Genomic DNA, 24,420 nt, shown 5'->3' on the forward strand with positions numbered 1-24,420 from the left:
GACGAGCTCAGTTGGCATCTGCTCGCCTTGGGTACCAGCCTTGGAAAACTCCGACGTCCCAAACGCTGTCCCTCGAGTCCGATCCGATTCTCGCGTCCCGGTGCCACTGTCCGCGGCAGGACGCAGACGGGGGGGCGGGGTCCGCCTGGCAGGCACAGGGGGGGGTGGGGCAGGAGTCTCCCCCGGGGTTCCGCCCGCGGCTCCTCCTTCGGCACAAAGTCCTTTCCTTAGTTTCCCCTGCTCAGCTTCTCCAGCGAAGCCTCCCGGTGCCCCCGGCGGGCGTCGGAAGCAGGCTGCCCCCGGGTGGGCCACGCTGATTGTGTGTCACAGGAAGGTGTCGGGCGCGCGGGCCCGAGGCGGGCAGGCTTCCGGGCGGCGCGGTGGTCCAGGCAGGCGGGGAGGGGCGGCGGGCGGGGCTGGCGGCCGGCCCGGGCCTGAGGGTCCCCCACCCGCGGCTCCACCGGCCCGGTCAGGCCATCGACGGGATGACGTGAAGGGCTGCGGGGGGTGGAGGGGTGGAGGGTGTCTCGAGGTGGAGGGGGGGGGTGGGACAGGGACGGTGGCCGAGTGGCAGCGCGTCGCTTCGGTCCTCCCTCCCTCTGGGGTGGGCGGTCAGACTGGGACGATGTGGAGGCCGAAGCTGTCTGCCTGAAGCTTGATGTGGTCCCCGCGGTAACTAGTGGCGGTCATAGGCAGCGGCAGCAGCGGCAGGGGCGGAGCCCCGGGGGGCGGCACTATAATAATAAGGGGAACCTGGAAGTTAACACAGGAGAAGAATGGGCTGGGTGAGAGGACAAACAGGAGAACAAAAAAAAAGGAAAGAAAAGCAAAGAAAAGCCCTCCCCGGGTCCGGCGGGATCAGAACTGGAGGACTGCGGCTGAGCCCTGAGGCCAGATGCCCAGGAGTGCTGCATTCACAGGGCGGGAGAGGGACAGGACAGGTGACACTTGGCGGCAAACAAGCCAAGAGGTCCGACGGCCACTGTGGCCAAGAGCCTTCCAGTAACCGAGAGAGACAGGGGATGGAAGAGGCAGGAGGCGCAGGCGCCGTCGAGGGATCCCCAGGCCCCAGCGCTGCTATAATGAGTCTGTCTCCCTGGCCCATCCCGCTACCCAGAGGTGGGGTGGTTCAGAGTGCGATCCATGTCCCAAAGCAGCCTGCGCACCCAAGCTGGCAGGAGGCGGGCGGGCGAGCCGCTGAGCTGCGGGCCAGCCAGGTGGCGTACTCACTTAGTAAGGCGGGGTTGCTGAATCTCCAAGCCTCGTTGTAGGCGGTGTACTGGGGATGGCTGTATGGGTTGCCTGAGAACTCGCTCCCTGTGGGAGGGCGGGGAACTGGAATTAGACGTACTCAATGTGCCCAGCTGGCATCTTCTGCCCTCCCCACTAGTCCCAGTCTCAGGTGTTCCAAGCAGAGCAAGGGCCCGCGGGGAGGGGGGAGCAGGTCAGAGATGAGGCAATCCACGCTCTCCGCGTGGGGACAGCCACCAAAGGCAAAGAAGTACCCATATCTCTGCACACCTAGTCATGGAGGGATCTGTGGGCACGTTTGTGTCTGGGCTCCCTGTGAAGCACTGCTGCCTACCCCGGAAGGGTTTGGACTGGTCTGGCTGTGCCCATTTAAGTAACTTGGGGGCCAAGAGCTTTTATAGTGGACACTTGCTTTAGAAACTCCACAGGACGCAAGAGGGGGAGGGTGGTGAAGGAAGGCCCTTGAGACACTTTGTCCCAGAAAGTCTTAAGAACCGCATCTCAGTGCTGTGCCAAGACTAGGCAGGTGGTGATGATGGTGCTCTCTGGGGAAATAGCCCCTCCCATTTTTTCCCTCCTGAGGTCCAGTACGAGGGCCATGCAACTGAGGAAGGAGACTTGGAGGAATCAAGTGGACTGCCCGCAGGCCCCGGAGCAGTGAGTAGTGGAGGGCACTGTGGGTTGGGAGCTGCCTCCCTCCCTCCAGGAGGAGAAAGGCCAGGCCTATGGGTTTCCCCCTCGCCCTTTCTCCTGTGTGATGACCCCAGACTGTTTACAGTGATCCCTAACCGCGGGTTAAGTAGAGGAGAAGGGGCCCCACTCCAAGAAGGAGCTGGGTGGGGGTGGGGGACGCAGCCACTGGAAAGCCTGTTTATTGACGAGGAGGGAAAGCATGCGTGCAGCAGGATAATGAGCTTCTGAGCTCAACTGTGACCAAGAGGAACTGAGCTATCTCCTTCCTCATCGCTAATGAAACAAGTGTAATTTCCTCATCAGCACTAGATTCTGTTTAACGACTCCCCCCTTGCCACCATGAGCTCTCTGCAGGCTTCCCACCCCCACCTCCCCACTCTTTCCTCGCCCCCACCTCCCTAAGACCTCCTCCAGCCTCCACCTGCTCACTGATCTACCTCCAAAGCCTCTCCTTGCCCCTACCAACGCTTCTGCATGCCTTCTCCAAAGTCTGCGCAGGAATCCCTGTCTCACACCTCCAGCTCCCTTCAGCCCCTATTCCCTGCTCCCCTGCAGCGGTGTGGTTTTTCTCAGTCCTACCTAGGCTTACTCAGGGCTGTTCCTTGATGGACGAGGCCAATCACCTTTTCTACCCTCTGCTTCTCCCCCTACCCCTGAGGGTTGCACTTCAGGAACAGGGCACACCAAAGACTCTAGAGGCAGAGGGTTGAAGACTGGGAAAGTCTTGGTCATTTTAAGACAGAGATTTGGGGAGATAAGAACTTCTACTCTCTTTGACTTTAAGCCACTCCCACTTGGGTTGGAGGGTGGAGCTAGGAGCTGCCAGGCTTTAAATACAGCCTCTGTCTCCTTAATTCCAAATCCAAGTCCAATGCCTCTCAGCAAAAAGGTGCACTAGAGTCCCAAAGGAGCAGGAGGGCCTGTGTCCTCTGAAGAAGTGTTGAGGTGTTCTAGCTTGTTTCTTTCTGAAGCTAAGGCGTCTCTGGTTCTCTCCTGTCCTCCACTCCACTTTGAGACTCACTTCCTTCTCTCTCTGGATTGGGGTTGGTTCTCTACAGTGCTCCCCCCAACCCCTGGCTTGGTGTGGACCAGTGTGGCTTTGTCTGAATGACTGCCGTGCCCCTGAAAATGGTCTTTGGTTCCAAGTTTCCATGGAAACAAGGGCAGGCTCTTCCAAGCAGTGTCAGCTAGCTGGGGTGGGCTGCAGCACTGGGACATAGGCTTGGACGGATGGGTGCTGAGGAGGGGCAGACCCTACAGCTATGCACACAAGGGGCACTTCTGCAAGCTTCCTCCTTGCATTGCTTCTAAAGGGCCAACTGTGGCTTCTACGGAGAAGGAGGGCGGAAGGACAACGGTTTGCAGGACAATGGCCTGTTGGATCTCCTCCCACCCCCAGCCTCAGACTACAGACTGTTTAGCAGCGCGCCCACAATTTAGTTACCCCCACCTAGATCAGCCATCTACAACATTGTCACCTACCAGGCACCATTCCTGCCAGGGTGGAGGTAGGGTAGCTTCCCTGGCCAGTGGGGGGCACATGAGGGGGGTAACCAGGTAGAGTGGTGCTCGCCATATCACGACCTGGAAAAACACAAAGGGGAAGGAGTGAGGCCTGGAAGAGAGGGGCCTGCCTCAGCTCACACCTGGATGGACAGGACATTCTCCGAGAGGAAGGAGATGTGCAGATGTGCATCTGAGCCTTCGGGCCCCCTAGTGCCTAAATGTGGGTCCAAATGCCTAAACATGTGTCCACCATCAGCCTCGTGTGTGTGTGTGTGTGTGTGTGTGTGTGTGTGTGTGTGTGTGTGTGTGTACCTCTGTTTTATGTTGCTCATTGCATATCTGTGCATAGGTGTCTGCCTGCCTTAGTCTGTGTCTCTGCGATTCCCAACAGAGATGGAGCTGGGTGGAGATGGCCTGGTTTTACTCCTTTTCCACGGATACTCAGCTGTTATTGCTCTGGTGAACCTCTATCATCCTGTTCACTTCTCTTCCCAACTCCTATCTTCTCTTCAGGTTTGAAGACACCCCACGACCACCTCTACAAGGGTAGAGTCCTTATTCTAATTGGAGCTGTAGATGCCGGGCTTGGTAGGTCTGGAGGATGAGGGACTAACCAATGGGCTATTTTGCTGTGACTGTAGCCTTTAAAGGCTAGAAAACCATCTCTGAAGTGAATCAGGAACTTTGAGGGCAAGCGGATCAGATCAAGTTCCAGTGAGCAAAATCTGCTCCACCTACCAGCAGCCTCCCTGGAGGTCTCTGCTCTACCCAGAGCCTAGAGAATGGGGGATGGGACTCTCCTTGCCAGGAGCAGGAAGTGGAGGCAGAGGGAATCAATATTAGAGAGCTACTTCCATCCAGAGACGTTTGTTCTGGAACTCACGTGACTGGCTTCCTTCCAGTTCTAGGAAGGGGATCCCTTCTAGCATACTCCAGTCTTTCATGGACAGTATTGACTCCTTCCTATTGCCTACACTAGAACCTATCCTCTCCTGGGGCCCAGGCATCTGCTGCGGATTTCCCTGGTCATCCTCACCAGACAGTGGCATTCTGCTCCTCATGCTCTGTCCAACCCTGAGGAGGCAAGGTGTGGCTGGAGGAAGTCATAGCACTATGGACACCTCCCCTAGTTCACTTTCTTTTCCTTAGTTGGGTCCTAGTCATGGTTAGGCCCACGGGACTGACTTTCCATGACTATTCTGTAGCATCTTTCTTTCTTCACTACTGTCCACTTGATGAGGCCAGCTACTTCATTCCCCAGACACGTGTGCTTTCTCATCCCCACTTTGACACATCTGAGAGGGTCGTCCTTCTCTAAGGATACAGAGCTACTGCTCAGGCCTTTCCATTCCTGACTGCCTGCTGAACATCCTCATTAGCTGTCCCACGGCCACCTCAAACTCAATAGGAATAAAGACAGATCCACCTTCTCCTCCATCAGTCTTCCAGCCCTTTTGAAGACTTACCTAGAACTTCAGAGTTCTAGACCCAGCCTTCTTTCCCCACCCCTTCCGATACGCAATCAATTTTCTTTAGCCATTTCTGTTATATTTGTAGTTTGACCCCCAAGTACCTGCCTTTGGCTTCCTCCAGTGGGTTTTCTTTGCTTGTATTCCTGCCTCCACATTCTCCCCTCTTACCAATCTAAATATGGCTGCTAGCCCTTCTGAACACTGCTTTCATGGTACCACGCCCTTGTGAACACTGCCATTGGTTCCCTGTAGGCTACAGTTTGAATGGAAACTCTCCAGACTCCAAGTCTCCCAGGGGCTCACCCCACTTGGCTTTCTCAGCTCTGACTCTCACTTCTGGTCGAGTTTGTTTTCATCTTGTGATGTAAAAGATGTGACCTTTGCTTCCTTTTCACTCATAGTTTTCTTCCAGCTCAAGCCTCAACATTTCCATCCTTCTACTCATCAAGGACGTTTCTCTCAAGTTTCCATGACATCTGTGTGCCATGATGGACTATGTCATCATATTATTGCAAAATGCATTGCCAGCTGTGTTGTTTCATGCCAAACAGACCATAACTCACCCAAGGGCGGGACCTGCATTCTGATCTACCCTGCACAGTTGAGAACACAGTACTCTCACTAAGTCCTTATTGATCAATTCTCAATGCCTCCATTGCATCCACAGCCGATCCCTGGTGGATGCTAATGGTTTTCTTATTGTTCCATGTGTGTTGATCTACTACAGAGAAGCAAAGCTAGCACGAAATCCACTAGACTCTTCTCCTTGAAAAATCAATGGAAATGGGGCTGGAGAGGTAGCTTTGTGGTTAAAAGCACTGGCTACTCTCTGGGAGGACCCAGGTTCAACTCCAAGCCTCCACGTGACAAATCACAACTGTCTGTAACTCCAGTCCCAGGGGATTGATGCCCACTTCTGGCCTCTTGGGGTACCAGGCATGTGGTACCCAGACATACATGCAGGCAAAACACCCATATACATAAAAATAAATAAAAGTTTAAACATTTGAAAAATAAATTGAAACAGCAGTGGAATTTTTACAAAGATTTTCAATGACAGATTCATCTCTGGTGACTCAGATTTACCATGCAACAGAATGATTTCCTTCTATTCCTGTTGAGTATAGCTAATGCCTTACATTTCCCGAAATTCACTAGAAAAAAGAACTAGCAAAGAAAAGGTCACTTCTGAATCCCAGCCAGTAGAAGAATCTGCATCTGCTTTTTGTTTGTCCTATTTTGTTTTGTTTTGAGACAGTCTTACACCTAGCTCAGGCTTGCCTCAAACTTGTGATCCTCCTGCCTCAGACTCCTGAGTGCTGTGATTACAGATGTGTGCCACCACGACTTGCTTGTGTTTGCTTCATTGTAGCTTTTCTTGTATTGACTTTTTTTTTTCTAAGACAGGATTTCTTTGTGTAGCCTTGAGTATCCTGGAACTAGCTCTGTAGACCAGCCTGGCCTCGAACTCAGAGGTCTACCTGCCTCTGCCTCCCGAGTACTGGGATTAAAGGTGTGCACCACCACTGCCTGACTCCTGTATGGACTTCTATCGCCAATTTTAAAAAGTACATATCTCCTGACCATTTCTCAGTGGAGAGGAAGTGCACGGTGAAAGAAAATACCTATCAGTTCCGAGAGAGAGAAGAGGAGAAGAATATGGCATTTATTTGTCAAAGAAGACCTAGGAAAAAGGAGGATTATGGGAGATGTAGAGGTTTTGAGGCTGCAGAGATACAGAACTTGATTTCTCCAGGCCCTGGGATCTCAACATCCACAAAGTAGCCAGGAAGCAGAGTGTGCCTCCCTCCTTCTCTGCCCCTCCCTTCTTATCCCCTTGATTTCTGTTCCACGCTGGGCATCATGACTCGTTGTGAAGACAGGAAAACTGAATTTGACCTCAACTGTCATCATTCTTAACAACTAGTTGAATACACATTCCCCATCGTGGAAGGTATTCACATAAAACAACAACAACACCAAACAGAAACAGACAAGAGGAAGATGGGGTGGCTGTTCAGAAGCTCTCTTCAGACAACTTGGAGGCAATCCTCTTGCAAAGTTTATTCCCACAGCTATCTTGCCTGCAAAATGGCATGTTCAACTTCCAGCAGGTAGAAGACTTTGCCTACTGAGATCCGCTCTCTGAACAATTGGTTGGAAGGCACATTTCCAAATTGTAGTTCTTAAAAGAATCTATGGCCGGGCGGTGGTGGCGCACGCCTTTAATCCAGCACTGGGGAGGCAGAGTCAAGCGAACTCTGTGAGTTCGAGGCCCTCCTGGGCTACAGAGTGAGTTCCAGGAAAGGCGCAAAGCTACACAGAGAAGCCCTGTCTCGAAAAACAAAAACAAAAACAAAACAAAACAAAAAAAGCATCTCTATCTGTAGGTAGCGATTTGAAATGTGAAGAACGTGGGAGCAGAGGCCCGCGGGCGGGGAGGAAAAAGCACTCAAGTTTTCTAGTGTTTGTCATACTCCTCTGCTTTGTTCTGTAGAGACGTCACCAGAGAGAGGCGCCTGCTCAGGACCTCTGAGTCAACAAGCTGCCAGCCACTGCATGCAAAGCACGCTCAATGACTTCATTAGTACACAGACGACACCTGAAGAGCGGGAAAAATTGACCAAAGTCTTGCTAGAGCCATATATTCTCCTGGAACACCATTGTCAATAACGGAAAACGCACAGTGCAGGAAGCTTTCAAATTACTAAAACCATCATACACCATTTGCCCAGCAGCATTCTTGGAGCAAGTCTCCTTTGGTGAGGGAATATCAATGGGAAATGGAAGACCTGACAGAGCGCTGGGCGCTGCAGTGTTAGGGAGAGATGGGTAGACGGCAGTGGGGACGACTCTGAAACTGTAAGATGGCACAGCCGTCTCCTTTACACAAACAGGCCGAAGCACAGAAACAGGAGAAAAGCCTGCCCGGCAGAGTGCATCAGTTATAAACTATGGGCCGTCGTCCCGAGGCAGACAGGAAGCAGTAAAGCGTTTGCTTGCTCACTGACAAAGCCAGCAACATAAAAGCAGCACCAGGAATCAAAGCGGATAAAAAGCCAACGTTACTATGAGAGAGCGGGCATTCCATGCTGCCTGCTTGCTTTCTGATGTGACAAAGCTTTCAGAGATGAGTCTCCTGGATGACCATGCCTTTGTCGTAAAGGTAAAAAGGTGGAGACACAGAGGCACAATGACTCTCCTAGGATTATATGGTTAGTAAATGACAGCATCAACATTGGAAGCCACGTCCATGCCACACTGCCTTTAATGACAACACGGACCCAGATACTCCGACACCCCCCCCCCCCCCCCCGCAAAGAGCTGAAGAAAAGGAAAAGAAGTTTTCCAACAAGCAAAACCTCATACCACCACATTACCATTAAGATGAAGCAGGGAAAAGGGGGACACAAGGAATGAACAAGTGTATGGGAGGTCTGTAGTAAAACTCCATGGGGGTGGAGTCTTCATCTCCCTTGAGAGTTTTCTAACACAAAAGAGCCCCTCTGAGAAGCAGTAGTAGTGGAGAATCTTAAAGTCCCCAGAAGTGTTAGAAGCACTGTACTTGATGAGGATGTCTTCTCAGTTCAACCGAGGGAGTCCCTGAAGACTCCAAAGCCAATTTTTGCAGCAGTTGCTCTGTCTGAATCAGACAGTGAGTGCACTTTCGTCAGGCATTCCTTAGCAAATGGGCCAGAGCAAAGCAACTGTTCTGGAGAATTCTAAGTGCAGCCTCTCTCCCAAGGATGGACAGAAGCAAAGTTTCAGGCTTCATGAAGAAGTGAGGAACTTTACGTCATCAGATCACGTGTGCTGCTTTGTTGGGTGCTGGGTCAGCAATCATTTGCTCCTGGTCTTTCTAGCATGCACTGAACAGCTACCATGTGCTAGTCAGTCATCGCCTTCAGTATCTTACATGTGTTATCCTCTCCTTGAATTCTCTTATCCACTCTACCAGTTGACCTATTTTTAATCCCTGATTTTTCAGATGAGAAATTGAAACACGGAGGAACTAAGGATTATGGTCAGGATTTCACAGCTAATCGACAGAAGAACCTGGACTACAGAAGTGATAGGCCAAGGGATTGATCCTGGGATGATATTCCCAAACATGACAGACCTAAAGACAGAGTAACCTGGGCTCATGCTAAATGAATCTGTCCTGTAAGAGGACATCTTGGATTGTTTGTTTGGTTTGGTTTCTCGAGATAGGGTTTCTCTGTATATCCCTGGCTGTCCTGGAACTAGCTCTGTAGACCAGGCTGGCCTTGAACTCGGAGAGACCCGCCTGCCTCTGCCTCCCCAGTGCTGGGATTAAAGGTGTGCGCCACCACTGCCCAGCTCAAGACTATTTGTTTCTTGTGTGTTTCAGCTTGCCTCATTTTGTGCAGTGGGAGATTTTAGGTTGGGGTTCATTGATTCCACAGGGTATCACAGATGTATTTTAAGGGATCCATATAAAGCTATACCTAAGTGTTATTACACCTCTTTCTGAGTAGAAGGTACATTTTAAAAATTGTATTCTCAAAAGTATTCATGACTCCAAAATGAATAAGCTACACATATAAAAAACAAACAAACAATGGAACCTCTGTTCTTTGGTAGAAGAAACTGATTTGTTTGCAACTACTTGAATAGCATTTAATGAAACCACTTAAGAAACAGCACAAAGTGAAGCATCAGGTTTATCTCGAGACCAGGCTGATGTCAGCGTTCAGAAGACCAAGGGAACACTAAGAAGAAGCTGCCCAGGACACAGAAACTGCTGCTGGTGAGGCTTTGGCAATGAGGCTCATTAGACCCTGATTTATACAGCAGAAGTTATACCCAAACAGTTTAGAGATGCTTTTCCTGGGCATCTTTCTCTGCAGAGGAGCATTTCTGATATCCGTTTGACACCGTGGAGGACCCTGAGGCCAGAAAGCATAACTCTTGTTTTACTGCCCCATCCCCACATTTGTCTGCCTCTCCTAAGGTGGCAAAAGGAAGGCATTAGATTTCCTCAAGGCTGGCGCTCTGTGCTTACATCTCACACAAACATAACACACGCAAGAACAGAGTCACCGACTTTTTCATTGCTGCCCAAATATATTTATCCTTGCATTTCCATGTTATACGTAATATATTAAAACAGTGATCCCTGTAAACGATGCTTTCAAGAGAGAGCAAAATAGCGTTCTATGTATTTCATTTTAGTTTTTATTTCTAAGATTCCCAGACTTTCACAAGGTTTGCCCTCTAGAACAGAGGAGCCTGTGGAAGGACCCCACCTAGGACACTGTTTTGGCCCTACACTCAGCTCTAGGCTCGCCTGCTCCGGGTTCCAGCAGAGGGGGCTGTGCTCACAGTTCAGGGTGGCTGTTCTTCTAGCTGAGCGGCTTGTCCACTGACAGCTGGACCTTTGGTCCCCCGGGGTGCCCTAGGCAGAGATGCTAGATCTGCATTGGCTCAGTGAGGTCTGCCCCTTGACCACCAAACACCTGGGCACAACTAGTCAGACTATTTCCACCTTCTCCCCTCACACAAGGCCCTTATAGGGCTGTGCAGTGCAGCACGGTGTGTGTGTGTGTGTGTGTGTGTGTGTGTGTGTGTGTGTGTGTGTGTGTGTGTGTGTGTGTGTCAGGAGGGGGTTTCCTCTAACTCAGCTGGCATGGATAGAACTTCTGGCTCAACCTGAGAAAAGCTAAGAAGACTCGCACTTTCAAAGGGCAGGAAAGAAACTTGGCTCGTTTACAGAGGTAGAAACTGCAGTTTGGGAAAGGAAATCTCCAGTACTCCTCTCGGTTTGCTTCCCCGAGCTGCCTTCTCTGACTCCATGAGCAAATGAAGAGCAGAACCCAGGAGAATGGGCAAGGGACTCACCCATGGGCTCAGTGCATGAGAGACCCTCATGCTGGGTGGGCAGAGGTTAAGCCTGTTTGCACAGTCTCCTGATACGCCGGGTCTCCCAGTTCCTCTCTGGCTTTATTTTGTTCTCTGAGAGCGCTGAGTTGTCAACCCTAATCCTTCTGAAAGCACAGCGTTTTTCAGGCGCTCAGTGTAAGTGAAACTCTAATCCCAAGGAAAACGGGCACTTAAGCTGCCGGAGCATTAGCCTGTTCTTGGAGCGGCCACTGGATTTCCTCCTCTCTGCCAGGCAGCCCAGCCGCCACCCGCCGCCTGCCACCCCGGAGGAGAGCAGAGGATTCCAAACTGAAGGCAGCAAAGCCTCACAGAAGTGACAATAGCCTCAGGGCTACCTCACAAAGCTCGGGGTTAAAGAAGCATTGGCTTATTTGTCCTGAGGCGACAGCTAAGGAGGGTCTTCCTGTCACCTTGTGGGTCTCTGGTTCTCTGAGAAACAGGTTTCAAGTCTTGCCTGGGTGGCTTTAAGGCCACTAAGACATTTCTGAGCCATACCTGTGACATTCCTTAGAGCACCACCATTCAGAATTCCTGGTCATTCAGGAAAGACTGTATTAGCAGCCTTCTCCTTAGGCAGCCTCTTCTTAGGAAGTGCCGAAGAGCAGAGTAAACAAGCTAAGGGTTGGAGGACCCCTCTTTGGGCCACCCCAAGCATCTCCAAACAACATCTGGTAGCTGAGAAGTTCTTTCCACCTCCCTCACTGGGAAAACAGGGTACTGCCCAGGCAGCCCTCATTGGCCTGAATTAGCTACTGTACACACTTAAAAGAAAGACCACAGTTTGTGAAAATGTTTTGATTTCATTCCGACTGGCCTGTCTCTCTTATCGCTGAGTTAGAGGGAGCACATGATGAGGAAAAGCGTGGTCTGTTTGACATGCCCAGCATCTTGGGTGTGTTTCATGGATAGAAGAGATAAAGGGAAGAAGTGGTAGGAACTCCCACTATGTGGACCAAATTCTGGCTTAGCTTAGAAGGCCACGGAAGAAGTTTGCTAAGATGCCCAATCCCTTGTCATCTTGCTCAAGATTCCCTGTGTGGCCTCACCGTCAGACTGTGTGCTTCTGCCCAGGCCCCTTTCTGGGGAGGCTAGCCCAGCATTCCTGGGACGGCTGGTAGGAGAAGACATGGATGGGTATACGTTACAACAGTTAGCTTGGATTCCCACTAAACTGGCCTGCCTGTCAGCCTCAGAGCGGGTTAAAGTCTCTTCCTTTTAACATCTCTCCCCTCAAAATGAGGTAGACTGTATGAAAGAGAAAAGGAAGAGTCCCAGGCAGTGCCTCCCTGAGCTGCAGGCCCAGGGCACCTGCATATCTGTCAATGTCTCATTGCTATGGAAATGCCTCCATAATTAAATCACAGTGAGGTCTGGGGCTGGAGGTCCTTGGGGATGTAGCTAGAGGCCTCAGAGATAGCTAGAGGAGGCCTCACCTCTTTGCCTTGGGCCTTCTCAGCCTAAGCAGAGGTGTAGAGGAGAAGCCCTCTGGGTTGGCTTGGTGGCCGCAGGAATGGGCTGTCCGACTCTCCACATGTCTGGAGTTGTCCTCACCCTCTTCTTTCCAGGTTGGAGGGAAACTCTAGTGTCTGTGCCCTAAATTCCTCCAGCTAATCAGGGGCTTTGAGGCAACAGACAAGACTCCCAGGCTCCTTCAGCAGCTTTCTGAGCTTTTATTGCCTTCTCCTACCTGAGGGGCTGGCCAGGGGCTATGTGTTTATTTTATGGGGGAAATGTGCTTGCATTGGAAAGGGGTTGTTAACTACAGGAAAGGGAGGTCTCTGGAGGTGGGCACTTTGAGTAGAGGAGGAGGTTTCCCAGGGGCCATACCTCTGTCTGCCAAAGGGCCACTTTGCTATCCCTTGCAGATTCAGGCACCATGTGCAAGCTGCTGCATTGGCACCCTGCATCTGAGCTTGTACCAGCATTGTTTCCTCTGGCCCCTAGGACTGGGGTCAATTCTGTTCTTTAGCTCCAAACCTGGGGTCTCTAACCTCCTCACTTCTGTTCAAAGTCAACAGTTTCTACCTCCTCTGCTGACTTGGGCACTCCTCTCTTGGGTAGCACCCACAGATCCTTCCTGGACCTGAGTGACGGCTTCCTTCAAAGCTGTAGTCTCCAGACAGCCAGGAAAGTTTCCCCCGAGCTCTTGAATAAAACTACCTCCTCTCTACCAGGGCTGGGAAGACAACACAGTCTAACTTCCCTTGCAACATACAGAGGGAAGGAGAGCACTGTACGGGGGCCTAAAATCTCTCATAGTCAGTATTATCCAAAAGAAGAGCAAGACTCTCTGCCGAGAAGACTCTGAATTTGGATAAACCAGGAGTGGGCTTGCCCTCTTCCCTTTCGCTCACTGACCTATGGGTCTCTATTATCTGACAATTGGCTTGGAGCCAGGGGAAGGGCTCCTGGGTCTGGGTCTAGGCTAAAGAAAAAGCTAGTCTTTCTCTTCAATCTTTTCCTTAATCGATCTTCACTTTGGGGTAGTCCATGATAGCTAGCTCTTGGGGATGTTAACTGTCCTCTGCGTCACTTCTGCTAACTTTCCCTACGATGATGCTTCATAGTCACACGAAGTGTAGAAATATTTTTATGGTGAGCTCATCATCTTCTATGGTAAGTTTTAATGTTTGTTTGTTTTTTCTTAACGGGAGTCCTTTGCATCTTAGATCATGGGCTGTCTCTACCGGGAAGGTTTCACACAGCTCCTGCTGGCACGGGAGTGAACTATTGCCCCCTACAAAATTCTGTGTTAGTTTTTGGCTTAGGGTTCCTGCAACTACTTATGGCATGAACTTGGACTTGGGTCTATGTATGGGCTTTCACATCTCCATTTCTCATGACATGTGCCTCTCTCCTTTCTTTCCCTGGCTCATGAGGAAGAAAGAGCCCATAGCTCTCCAGCTCCTGGACAGTGTTGTCCTTGTCCTGTCTCTATTTCTCTTGGGTCCAAGATCACACCTTCTGTCTGGTGCCTTACACCTCACCATCCCTGCCCCAGGGGTGCCTCTGTATGGAAGCCACAGTGTCTCACATCCTGCTTTGACTCTGACTTTCCTCTGTTTCTGGCTCCGGAGCGAGGTGTGGCTGTGTATTAACTACTCTGCTGTTATATTTTATCCAGCTCTGTTTTGCTAAGCTTAGTCTGCCTTGTTTCCGAGTGTCATTCCTCTCATACCTTTGCTGCCCTGAGGGTGGGAACTGCATCTGCACAAGGAATGCCCAGTGTTTGGTAGTGATGCCCACTAGAGGCCAGTGAAGCCCGCTCTGTGCAGCTGCTCTGGGGACATGAGTGTTCCTTAGCTTCTCTGAGAAGCACTGGGACTATGTTAGCACCAACTCCCTTCGGCCTCATCTCAGCCCACATAGACCCAGGAAGGAAACTGGCTCTGCTGTAGAACAGAGTTTTGCCCAAGTCAAGGCACTCTGGAATGCTCCGAAGCAGCCTAGTGACTGTGAGGATCCTAGAGCTTGTTTTCATCTTCTCCTCTCAGATTAACATCACTTTCAGGGTCTCCGCAGACTCCCCTACTGCCGCAGCCTGGGCCAGGGCCAGAGAGGAAGCCGTGGGAAGAGGGGCTCTTGTTGCTACTGGTGATGGAAACTTAGGAAGCAAATGATAGAGCCTGTGACTGAGGCAGCGGCCTCTCTGTAGAGTCCCAGATCAGAGGGGTGGTGGAATACTTAAAGGTTAAAGGCTATTCCCCTGTGGGGTCCTTTGAAGAAGCTCCAAGCAACCACCTAAGGAAGCCTGAGGCCAGAGTGGCCCAGCCCATTCTCCCATCTAGTGGGTCCCATTTTCCTTATCACTTAGTTGAGACTCGGCTCTGTTCCAGACCGGCAGCCTAAAGCAGTGGGCTGGAGCAGAGATGCAGCCGAGCTCGGGCAACCCAGCGGCAGAGGGGAGAGTGGGTGATAAATTTAAATAACCAGCTTGACTTGGCAGCTTGCTGAGTTGTGATGCAGTGAAATTAAAATCTCGGCAGAACTTGCAAACGCCACCCTCGGTGTCTTGCCTTGGTTCCCTGCTGGAAGCTGGGTGGGGAGGCTATCGGGCTGAGTCCTAGCCTGTGGCGGCCACCCTTGCCTGTGATGTGATTAGCTGTGTCCTGGCCCACTGGCTCCCACTCTCCCCTCCACACAATAGTCCAGGCTCCTGTCTCCTCTCAGTCCTGACCTTGTGGAACAGCTGTATCAAGTGGCTGGTGAAGTTTGAAATCAGTCTCCAGTGCCAGGCGGTGGCAGGAATATCAATAAGGTCTGACTTCTCAGGTTGGGCCAAGGCCTTCCCAGCCAGCTTCCTTAAGACTCACTTCTTAGGGTTTGCCTCCTCTCAGGGAGAAGAGTGAGCTGGGCACCTGGGGACTTGTGGAATGCCTTGGCACATCCAAGACTATTAGCATAGCATGACCTTGCAGCTCCCCGATTTAGCACCCATGAGGCCGCAATCACCTACCTGCTACCAAAGCCCTTACTATTCTCAAATGAAACACGCTTTTAAGGAATGTTTGTGAGCCGGATACAGTGACTTACTCTTTTTAATCAAAGCACCCAGGAGCTGAGGTAGTTGGATTGTTGTGAGTTAGAGGCCAGCCTGGGCTACATCGTGAGACGCTATGGGGTGGAGGATTTTTGAGAGGAATTTCTGCAAATAAACCGAGTCTCTCTCACCTCCCCAGCGTGCTTGGAGCCCAGTTCTCACAGATGTCAACACCTCCCTAGAACTCACTCCAAGTCCGTTGGTTCTGCCTGTCCTTGCCACACTGCTCATTGCTGCCTATCAAATCCTGGCCCAGCACGTTAAACCTGTTCCCAAGATGGCCCACGAAGTCTCTGGGCGATACTCGTTTCTCACCTTGACAGTACCTCCAGCAAATTCTGTTTGTCCCCATAATAAACACATCATGAATCATTCATCTTTAATAGATTATGCAAATTAGGAGGACATAAAATCAACAAAGATCAATAGCTGCAGCAGTTTAATTGCCAGCAAAAACATTTTAAGAATGAGCATAATCTGCAGCCCTTTCTCGAGTAATGGCACTATTAATCCAAACAGTGGGTCTGGGTCTAAGTGTGCAAAAATCACTCCCTGCCCCCACCCACCCCTCCCCTCCCCCACCCCTCTCCACACTTCTCTCTTTTTTGGTAATTTCCAGTTTCTGAGCGAGTTTCCCCGTCATTACCACTGGTGAACAGCTCCGAATGTTAATGGTTCTGCTTTTGTTACTCCTCGCTTGATTGAAATGTCGCATACAGATTGAGATGTTAGTGCTAACTTGCCACCTGGGAATGTCAAGCTGAGTCTGAAATGAACTTTTCTCACACTTGGATCCAGATGGATCAGCTGAAGATGTTCCCAGGCTGAGCTGGGACCGTTCCAGGGCCATAGGGGGGGAGACTGGTGGGGGCTGCTCAAGGTGGAGGCATTTTTCTACATTAGCCCCCCAGTGTCCCCTGCAGCAGGAGTCCTGCCCGGAAGAGCCACATGTCCATCCCCAGGAAGTTCCTGCCTTCTGGATTGCAGCACTGACTAGGGAGAAAAGTCCTTTACGCTCTTTCAGCACTTTTGAGGACAAACCACTACATCGGAAAGCTGGCTTGACTTGGGTCAGAAGATCACAGAGCAACTATATGTAGCATCAGAGAACTCATGTCCAGGACCTGTGAGCTAAGCCAGAGGTTCTCAACCTGTGTGTGGGTCATGACCCCTTCGGGGGGTCACATATCAGATGTCCTGCATATCAGACATTTACATGATTCATAACAGTAATAAAATTATAGTTATGAAGTAGCAACAAAATACTTTTATGGTTGGGGGTCAGCACAGCATAAGGAACTGTGTGTAGTAAAGAGTCGCAGCATTAGGAAAGCATTAGGAAAGGTTGAGGATTACTGATCTAAGCTGTGTCTTGACTCAGCTGGCGGAGCTCAGGACAGCACTCCCCAAAGCCTAGGCAGCCCGGGAGCACTTGCTTTGGAGGCCTACCCGGAAGACTACAACTCTGTTTTTGCTGGCCATAGCTTCAGGAGAGCATGGGAGAGATAGGGCTCTCTGGAGCCCCCTGGAGGAGGGGCTTTGAGCCCACCTCAGCCTGAGCTGTGTTCCTATCCACAGCAAGTTATGAAGTCACCAACACAACCGATCACCACAGAGCCCTGGCCTATGGCAGGTCCTATGCCCGCTCCCTGTTTTTGTCACTGGATGTGACGCTGGCTGCCTACAGCCTTGCTGTCCTGTCCCCAGGCAGCCTCAGCTCACTCACAGGTAACGCCTCAGTGTCTCCCAATCCCCACCGAGACCCTTCTCAATCATCCTGTCTCCCAAGGTACAAACGGCACATTGGCTTTAGTGCCTCCAGAATAATTAGGTGAATTTTAATAACACCTCAATGTGTGTCTCTCTTACTGGAGCACTCTCCTGGCCCGGAAACCCTTCCATGGCACCAGGGACCTTCTGAAGCTGGCATCTGAAGCATCGTCTACTAGCCCTCCCCTGAGTGGCCACTCCAGCGCCTCTGCAGCTCTCATCCCTGGAAGGCTTGGCCAGGGTACCTCTGCCCTGTATTTGACCTCCCCTGGCCTTGGAATCCAACTTTCCTCTCAGTGGCTTTCTCCAGGAAGTAGGAGAAAGGCTGCAACAACTGGGTTCCACTCTGCAGGGCTGCCGCTACACCCTCAAGTCCCAGGCCGCAGCTACTCAAGCTGCCTGGAGAGAGGTAAGCAAGCCCCTCGGCACCCCTGGGAACAGAGAAGTGTGAAGGCGACAGGCGGGGACCTCTGAGTCACTTTCCTCAGCCGGCCTGTTTGCCCTGACATTCTTCTGCATATGTCCAAAGCCTGGGAAGTCCAGGCAACTTGGGGAAAGAGAGGAAAGGAAGCAAGGACGCAGAGAGAGCAGGCAGCGGGCCTCTGGTCCCACCCTTTCCCAGGCTGACGCCCAGAACCCTGACCACAGTGTTTCAGGCCTACATCTACACACATCTGTTCACGAAGGCTCGCTCTCTCTTTCTCTCTCTCACTCTGCAGATACCATGGCAGGGGGCCCACTTGTCACACTGGGTCCCAGATGGCACAGACCGAGGCACCCCACTGAAAGCAGCGCCCCACCCTCCCGGAAGCCCCCTTACCGGTCACGACGGGGTACGTCTGCGTGCCTGACACATTGCTGCCCAGCTCAGGGTTGGTGGATGCAGATAGACCTGACTTGACTTCATCAAGCCCAGGGGTCAGGGCCGGGAGCGAGTACTCATTCCCCTGGGAGGAGAGAAAAAAGTGACAGTTCTCTATTGATGCGTCCACATGGAAAGATGCAGCACGCAGATGGAGAGGAGGACCCCGGAGCCCGCCCAGATGGGGCTGAAGGGGATGGCTGGGTGGGGCCGGAGAGTTTGGTGAGAGAGGGGGTGGACCTGACGTGGTGAGTGGAGGTATAGTCTACACACTGGGGGTGGACTTCCCAACACCCCTGGAACTGCTTCCTCATCTTTTGCCTAAGAAGCTCCAGGAGGAAGTGTCACAGTAGGGATCCCCTCACTAAGAAGTGTGGGGTGCTCAGGTTCCTCTGAGCAGGAGCCTTTGGGGAGCAGAGGTGGACCCTCCCTGACACATGGCTGAGGTAGCTGTTGGGGGAAGGGCCTAGTGGGCCTCTAGCCTGGCACTGCTGGGTTGCCTGATGGGGTTTGGGCGCCCCTTTTTAAAAAACAAACAAAGACAGCCCCATGGGCCCCTTGCTCTCTGCCTGTGCACTGGGGTATGAAATTGGGGAGGGGGAGAGTCCACATGGCTAACAGAAGGGTGGGAGGGGGCCAGCCATTGAGTCTGAAAGGGTGTCCTGCCCGAAACACTTGGGTAATTGCCTTTTTATTGCAACCACTACCAAGCCAGACCCTGGAGCTGGGCAGACCAGGAGCCCGCACAAAGCAGGAAAAGTTGCTCTGATTAATATTACGTTAAATTAAAACTGATTTTCTGCTCTTTCGGGTCCGTTTTTTTTCCCCTTCCGCTTCCTGGCCCCCCCAGAGGACCCCCTCCCCTCCCTGGCTGGACGGGATTGCCTCGTCATTTCCAATTCCTTCTCGTATTGATCTTCCTGTAGAAATCAGTTTTGTAATTAGCTGCAAATTAGGCCTTCTACTGGGGGTGAAGCTGCCCCCTGATTTATCACCAGAGTAATTCGCTGTGATCGGAGAGAAATTAAAATGAACTCAATTAGGCTTCGGATTTGCTTTATGGGCCCTGCTCCGAGTTTCAGGGGGAAAAATGACTGTGCTGGTGTTTAATAGTCTAATGAAAGTAAATAAAGGTTATTCATTGTAATACAGCCGGGGACTTGGGGAGGGTGCACCGAGCCGCCCGCCTCGGCCAGCTCCTCCTTTGTTGGTTTATGGCTCAGGGCACCTTAAAAAGACTTTTGATTTTTGTTTTATGAAGACAAACAGCTTACGGGATAAAAGGACGGGCGGGGAGAAAGGAGAGAGACTAGGAGCTGCTGGAGTCTTAGTGTGCGACTGTGCTGTGTGGAGCCCGAGAGGCTTTGCCAGTGTCCAAGTGTGTGCACGTGTGTGAGCGTACAATGTAAGCTTATGCACAGCAGGCTGGGATGTGCTGCAGTTGAAGGCCTGACCTAGGCCATATATGTAGGCTGGTTGGGGCAGGGGGGGGGGGGAGGGAGGCTATACTGGTGTGTGGGTGGAGACATGTGCTAGAGGGTTGTGGAGCTAGAGGGTGACCTGGGAAGCGTGTGCATTTATGGGCTTTGCAGGACTGCTGGGTTACATAGTGAGTACTCTGTGGGGTGGGAAGAGCAGGTGAACGATAGCGGGAAATGGCAAGTCTTTCTTTTTTTATTTTTTAAAATTGAAAAACTTATTGTGTGGGGAGTAGGTCATACCATGGCGCACATGTGGAAGTCAGGGGACAGCTCTGTGGAGTCAGTTCTTCCCTCCCACCTTTATGTGGGGTCTGGGGACCAAAGGCAGGCTGGCAGGCTTGTAGCATTGGGTGGAGAGTGCTATTGCCCTCTGAGCCGTCCTGCTAGCCCTGGAATGTGAGGTCCCTGGGGGTCTGTTTCTGGGTGGTGTGTTTTGCTGATGTCACCTGTGTGCCAGCCTATGTCGTGTGCTCTGTTCTCGTCTGTGTCTGTAAGCATTGAGGGTGACCGAGACATCTCTCAGCTGGCCTGGGCTCCCAGCGGATCAGGGAGAAGGCACAGGTGGGTTCCCCTCCGACACGGGACAAGAGGATCTTCACAGACCTTCTGTAGGACCTCGTGGGGCCAGGGCAAGGGTCACAGCAAGAGGATATTTCTGTCTTTCTCGTACCAGGATCCCAGAATGCACAGCTAGGGTGGGGAAACTGAGGGACGACACATTGCCCTTCATGAGGCATCGGAAACTGAAGAGAGATAATATTTATCCTCTCACCAGATCTTATCGTTTCCCGTGACTACATACTGACATTATTTTTCTTCACTCTGCCTTAACATAGGTCTGTGCTGTGGTGTTCACTGCACACATGGCAGCCATATGAACACGTGCAGGGCTGGGTGTTTGGTGTGAGAGGGGCCTTGCTCTGCCCAGTTCCTCTCTGTTCCGGGTGGACAGGAAGCTCCCCTCTCACCTGTTCTGATTTGATGTGCTCTGATGCCTGGAAGACATCGGGATAGGAAGGACGCTCGAAGACCCGATCCAAAGCTTCCAACTGCTGCTGGGTGAAGGTGTCGGCTCGCAGGTGCTTCCGCAAACTGTCCACACCACTCTGGGAGTCTCCATTAGGGACGGAGCCCTCGGACACATCTGGGGAACACATAAACACTTCAGGCACGAGCACCAGGCCAGCAGAAACAAGGAAGGATGCAGTGGGTGAAGGGCTGTGTACTTGGCTCTGGACCCCGGGACCCTGTGCCCCTGCTAAGGTCTCTTCCTTCCGGTCCATAAGCTAGAGGAGGCTGGAGGCCTGGGCCTAGAGGCCTGGGAGGCCAGCCCCTCCTCAGAGACCTGGTTGAGGAAGCCAGAGCTCTGAAAGAAGGGAGGTCATAGCTGGGTGGACAAGAGGTGGGGCCAGGGGGTCCCATGAAGCTGTCTCCAAGGCTTTCTTTTCCCAGCACCTCCACCCATCCCCCAGCCTGCGTCGTCTGGGGGAGGGGCTGGGTTCTCAGACAGGCATTACTGTGGAGAATTGAACTGGGTTCAGATAAATTTCAGTTCCACGGATTCTAGGGGTTGAAAATCAACAAACCAGGCTGGGTAAAGTAATGAACTACTCCCGAGGAGGAGGGGCTCTGGAAGCAAAGCTCAGGGACACTGGCTGGGAGGAGTCATGTGCTGTTTGGGCACCCCTGAATAGACTCCAGAGAGCAGCAAACTGTTGTGACCTGGCCACGGGTCTCCTCTGGGGGGCTCTGGCTCAGGCCTCAGTAAGAGCCAGCTCCCTGGACACCTGGCTGGCTATTCCATCAGGTTTCCATGAGGAGTCAAGACTTGCTCTATGGAAAAGGCCTAGGCGGTGACCACTAGAGTCTGCTTCTGGCCGGAAGGCAGTCCTGTCTCCAAGTGAGGTTCCACCTCGGCCGCTCATTGCCCTATCTGTCCTTGCTTCCAGTGTTTGGTCACTTGGAGCTTTTAGAGCATGCTGAGGACAAAGGGCCTGTCCAACAGCCACTTTGATCCCTCACCTAGCAACTCTCCTGGCCTTCCAGCCCCAGCCCGCCATTCCTTAGCTTTCCTCAGCCCATGACAAGCTAGGGAGCCTTGGGCCTGGGGCCAGCCTGTGCTTTAGGGCCTAGGGTGTTCCTCTGGGACTGTTATATATATCAGTTTATAGGTGATTATATGATATGATATAATCAATATTGCATTATATACAGTAACATCGTACAGTATCATTTGGGAGACCATAGAAAGTATTACATATTGATTAACCTCAATCTACAGCTGTCTTCCCTTGCTGGCCTCCCAGATGGAGCAAAAGGCCCTGTTTTCCAAAAGGACCTCCCATCTTCCCACCATACTGTTCAGGAGCAAAGAAAGTGGGGGGAGGCGGCGAGGGAGAGGTAAAGAGAAAATATGGAGAGAGAGAGAGAGAGAGAGAGAGAGAGAGAGAGAGAGAGAGAGAGAGAGAGAGAGAAGGGAAGAGAACAAGAGAAAGAGAGAGGGAAAGACACTCAGAGAGAGACACTAAGATGAGCCTGAGGTGGGCAGAGGCAGCCTTGGTGGCATTCCTGGGTTCCTGTGGATGTAAGACCTGGTAGTTGTATATTTTTCTGCATGGTTCTGGAACCATGTGTGACCCTGTAGGGGGACTGGAATACAGTATGCTATTTTCCCCTTTGTGTGAGTGTTCTCTGTGCATATACATGTGCATGTAAACATCTGCGTGAATAAGGGTCTTGGTGAGTCTGAATGACAGCATGAATCTCTTTTGAAAGAACACATGCACACGAGGACTGTGGGCCCGTGTCCCCTTTCTCCCGTGAGCATGCCTCTTTCCAGGATGCACACCTCCACGGCCTGCCACTGTCTGCCTGCCTGCGGTGCCCAACTGTCTCTGCTTGCAGCCCTCCTGCCTTCTGGGGGGAGCCCTGCTGCTAGGGCCTAGTGAGAGCAGCATCACGGGATGTTGTGTTTATTGTTCCTACTGAAAGGGCCCTGGGAGTAGAAGGTACATTCGTCTGTGAGCATGCATTCAAATATGTGTGTGAGTGTGAGCACACACATGTGGCAAGATCCATTTCATGCCTCTCTGTGGATTTGTGTGGCTTGCCTCACCCTGTGACCGAGGTGTGTGTGTGTGTGTGTGTGTGTGTGTGTGTGTGTGTGTGTGTGTGTGTGTGTGTGTAGGAGCTGAACTAAAGCTTTGTCCTCAGGTCACTGGCTGGAGGAGTCTCTTTGCCTTCATTTATTCAGGGGCCCTTCAGATCTTGACAAATCTGTCACTCTAAATTTGCGAGAGATTATGGTGCTCTCTCCCCAGCCCGCAGAGAGGTGATATATGATATCTGCTGCCCCTATTGATTGCCTGATCTGGTGGCAGAGGCCGGCGAAATGAACTTGAAATGAACATCATGCCTCAACTCATTGTGCGTATAATACACTACTTAATCCCACATTTTTCAGCCGCTATGGAATTCAATTGATCAATCATGTTCCACTGATAGTACTGTTTTAGGGGTTATTGCTGCTCCCTCCACTCACTGACCTTTTTATTTATTTATTTTTTTGTACACACTGGCCCTGGTGGTGAGACAGGTTACAGAAGCAGCGATGGCGGGAAGCAGGGGTGGGGGGCTGGAAGGGAAGGAAAGAGGAAGCCAGCTCCTGGAAGAGGAGGCCCTGGGAGGTGGGGGCAGAGGAAGGAGACAGGAAAAGTAGGGGACTGGTAGCATGAAAGTGTGAGCTGCTGGCACAGGAGGAAAGAGCTTGAACTCTGATCTTAGGCTGGGGGAGTCCCGGGGGAGGGGGGTGTCTCCAAGTGGGAAGAAAGGCCATGAGGAAGCATCTTCATCTGGAAAGGTGGAGTTTTGATGAGCAGTGAAGTATGGTTAGAGGGAATCACGGTGGTGGTGGTGGTGTGTGTGTGTGAGAGAGAGAGGGGGAGAGAGAGAGAGAGAGAGAGAGGTGAGCTACAGGGCAGGGAGAAGACAGTGAGTGTAATTACTGGTGGGGAGACAGGGAGACATCTCCCTCCAACTTAGCCACAGGCCTGGGCTGTCCCTGGCATGCTCTATAAAAGGGATGGTGCCCTTCCTTTGGGAATGAAGGAAGTGGGGAGGAGCCAAGGCAGAGAGAGGGCAGACAGAGCAGGGAAAGGAAGTGGGAGGGACCATGGGCCAGGAAGGTGCCAGGAGGAGATGCTTCTGCAAGAAGAAAGCAGAGAAGCAGGGCAAGGGCAGGAAGAGGGGGAGGAAAATGGAAGAGACCTTCTACACCAGAAACTGGGAGGTGCTGGACAAGACGGTTGGCAGAGGATGGAACCTGGTGTCACAGCTGAGTGTCCAGCTTTGGGGAGCAGTCTGGAGGGGGTGACGGGAGACTAGGAAGAGGAGGAAAAGGAGAAGAGAGTAGAAAGAGAGATAAAGCGTCAAAGGAACGTGTGGGGAAGTGGAGTAAAATAAAGCGGTTGGCAGTGCTCCTCTGGAGTGACCCCCAGAAGCGATGGAGAGAGCACCCAGGCAGTCTGGAGAAGAGGCCACTGCGAGGACCAGTCAGAGCTTGAGGGGCTGTCTGGCAAAGCTGTGCAGCCATTGGCAGAGTCAGAACTGAGTCCTGACCTTCGAGTGAGAGGGAAGGAACACGTGGGAGTAGTTAGCATCGATTGCAAGGAAGCTAGGTTCTGAGTTCCTGCGGGCAGGGACCACGCATTTCTGTAACTCTAGACTAGGCATGACACATATCAGGTACTCATTACGTGAATGAATGAATGAATGAATGAATGAATGAATGAATGAGCGATTGAGTGAGTGAATGAGACTCTCCCTTATGGTACTCAGAATGAGACCCCTGGCAGAAATTTTCTAGACTGGCCAGCCTCAGCTGGTTGGTCCAGCACACTCGGTCATTTGTCAGCCCACTGTTAGCCTCTGGCAGCGTCAGCT

The 24,420-nt window shown here is 51.8% G+C and overlaps 1 protein-coding gene across 3 annotated transcripts in view; it reads right to left on the reverse strand.

The window, feature by feature from the left end:
- Positions 1-437: 437 nt before the first annotated feature.
- The window catches only part of Pax2 (paired box 2), an 86,180-nt gene continuing 62,197 nt past the window's right edge, over positions 438-24,420 (reverse strand). Inside the window, exons 5-9 of one of the 3 annotated variants that reach the window (XM_052713878.1) lie at positions 20,448-20,623; positions 17,957-18,083; positions 3,427-3,528; positions 1,231-1,317; positions 438-734 (exon numbers count right to left, since the gene is read on the reverse strand). In XM_052713878.1, the coding sequence (XP_052569838.1) occupies positions 613-734; positions 1,231-1,317; positions 3,427-3,528; positions 17,957-18,083; positions 20,448-20,623 (614 nt within the window). In that variant the 3' untranslated portion in view covers positions 438-612. Of the gene's footprint in view, positions 754-1,230; positions 1,318-3,426; positions 3,529-17,956; positions 18,084-20,447; positions 20,624-24,420 lie in introns of all 3 variants that reach the window. The other 2 variants (XM_052713877.1, XM_052713876.1) reach the window with 2 other exon arrangements.

Source organism: Peromyscus californicus, unplaced genomic scaffold (assembly GCF_007827085.1).
Source record: "Peromyscus californicus insignis strain IS unplaced genomic scaffold, ASM782708v3 Scaffold_4__1_contigs__length_199733344, whole genome shotgun sequence".
NCBI classification, from domain to species: domain Eukaryota; kingdom Metazoa; phylum Chordata; class Mammalia; order Rodentia; family Cricetidae; genus Peromyscus; species Peromyscus californicus.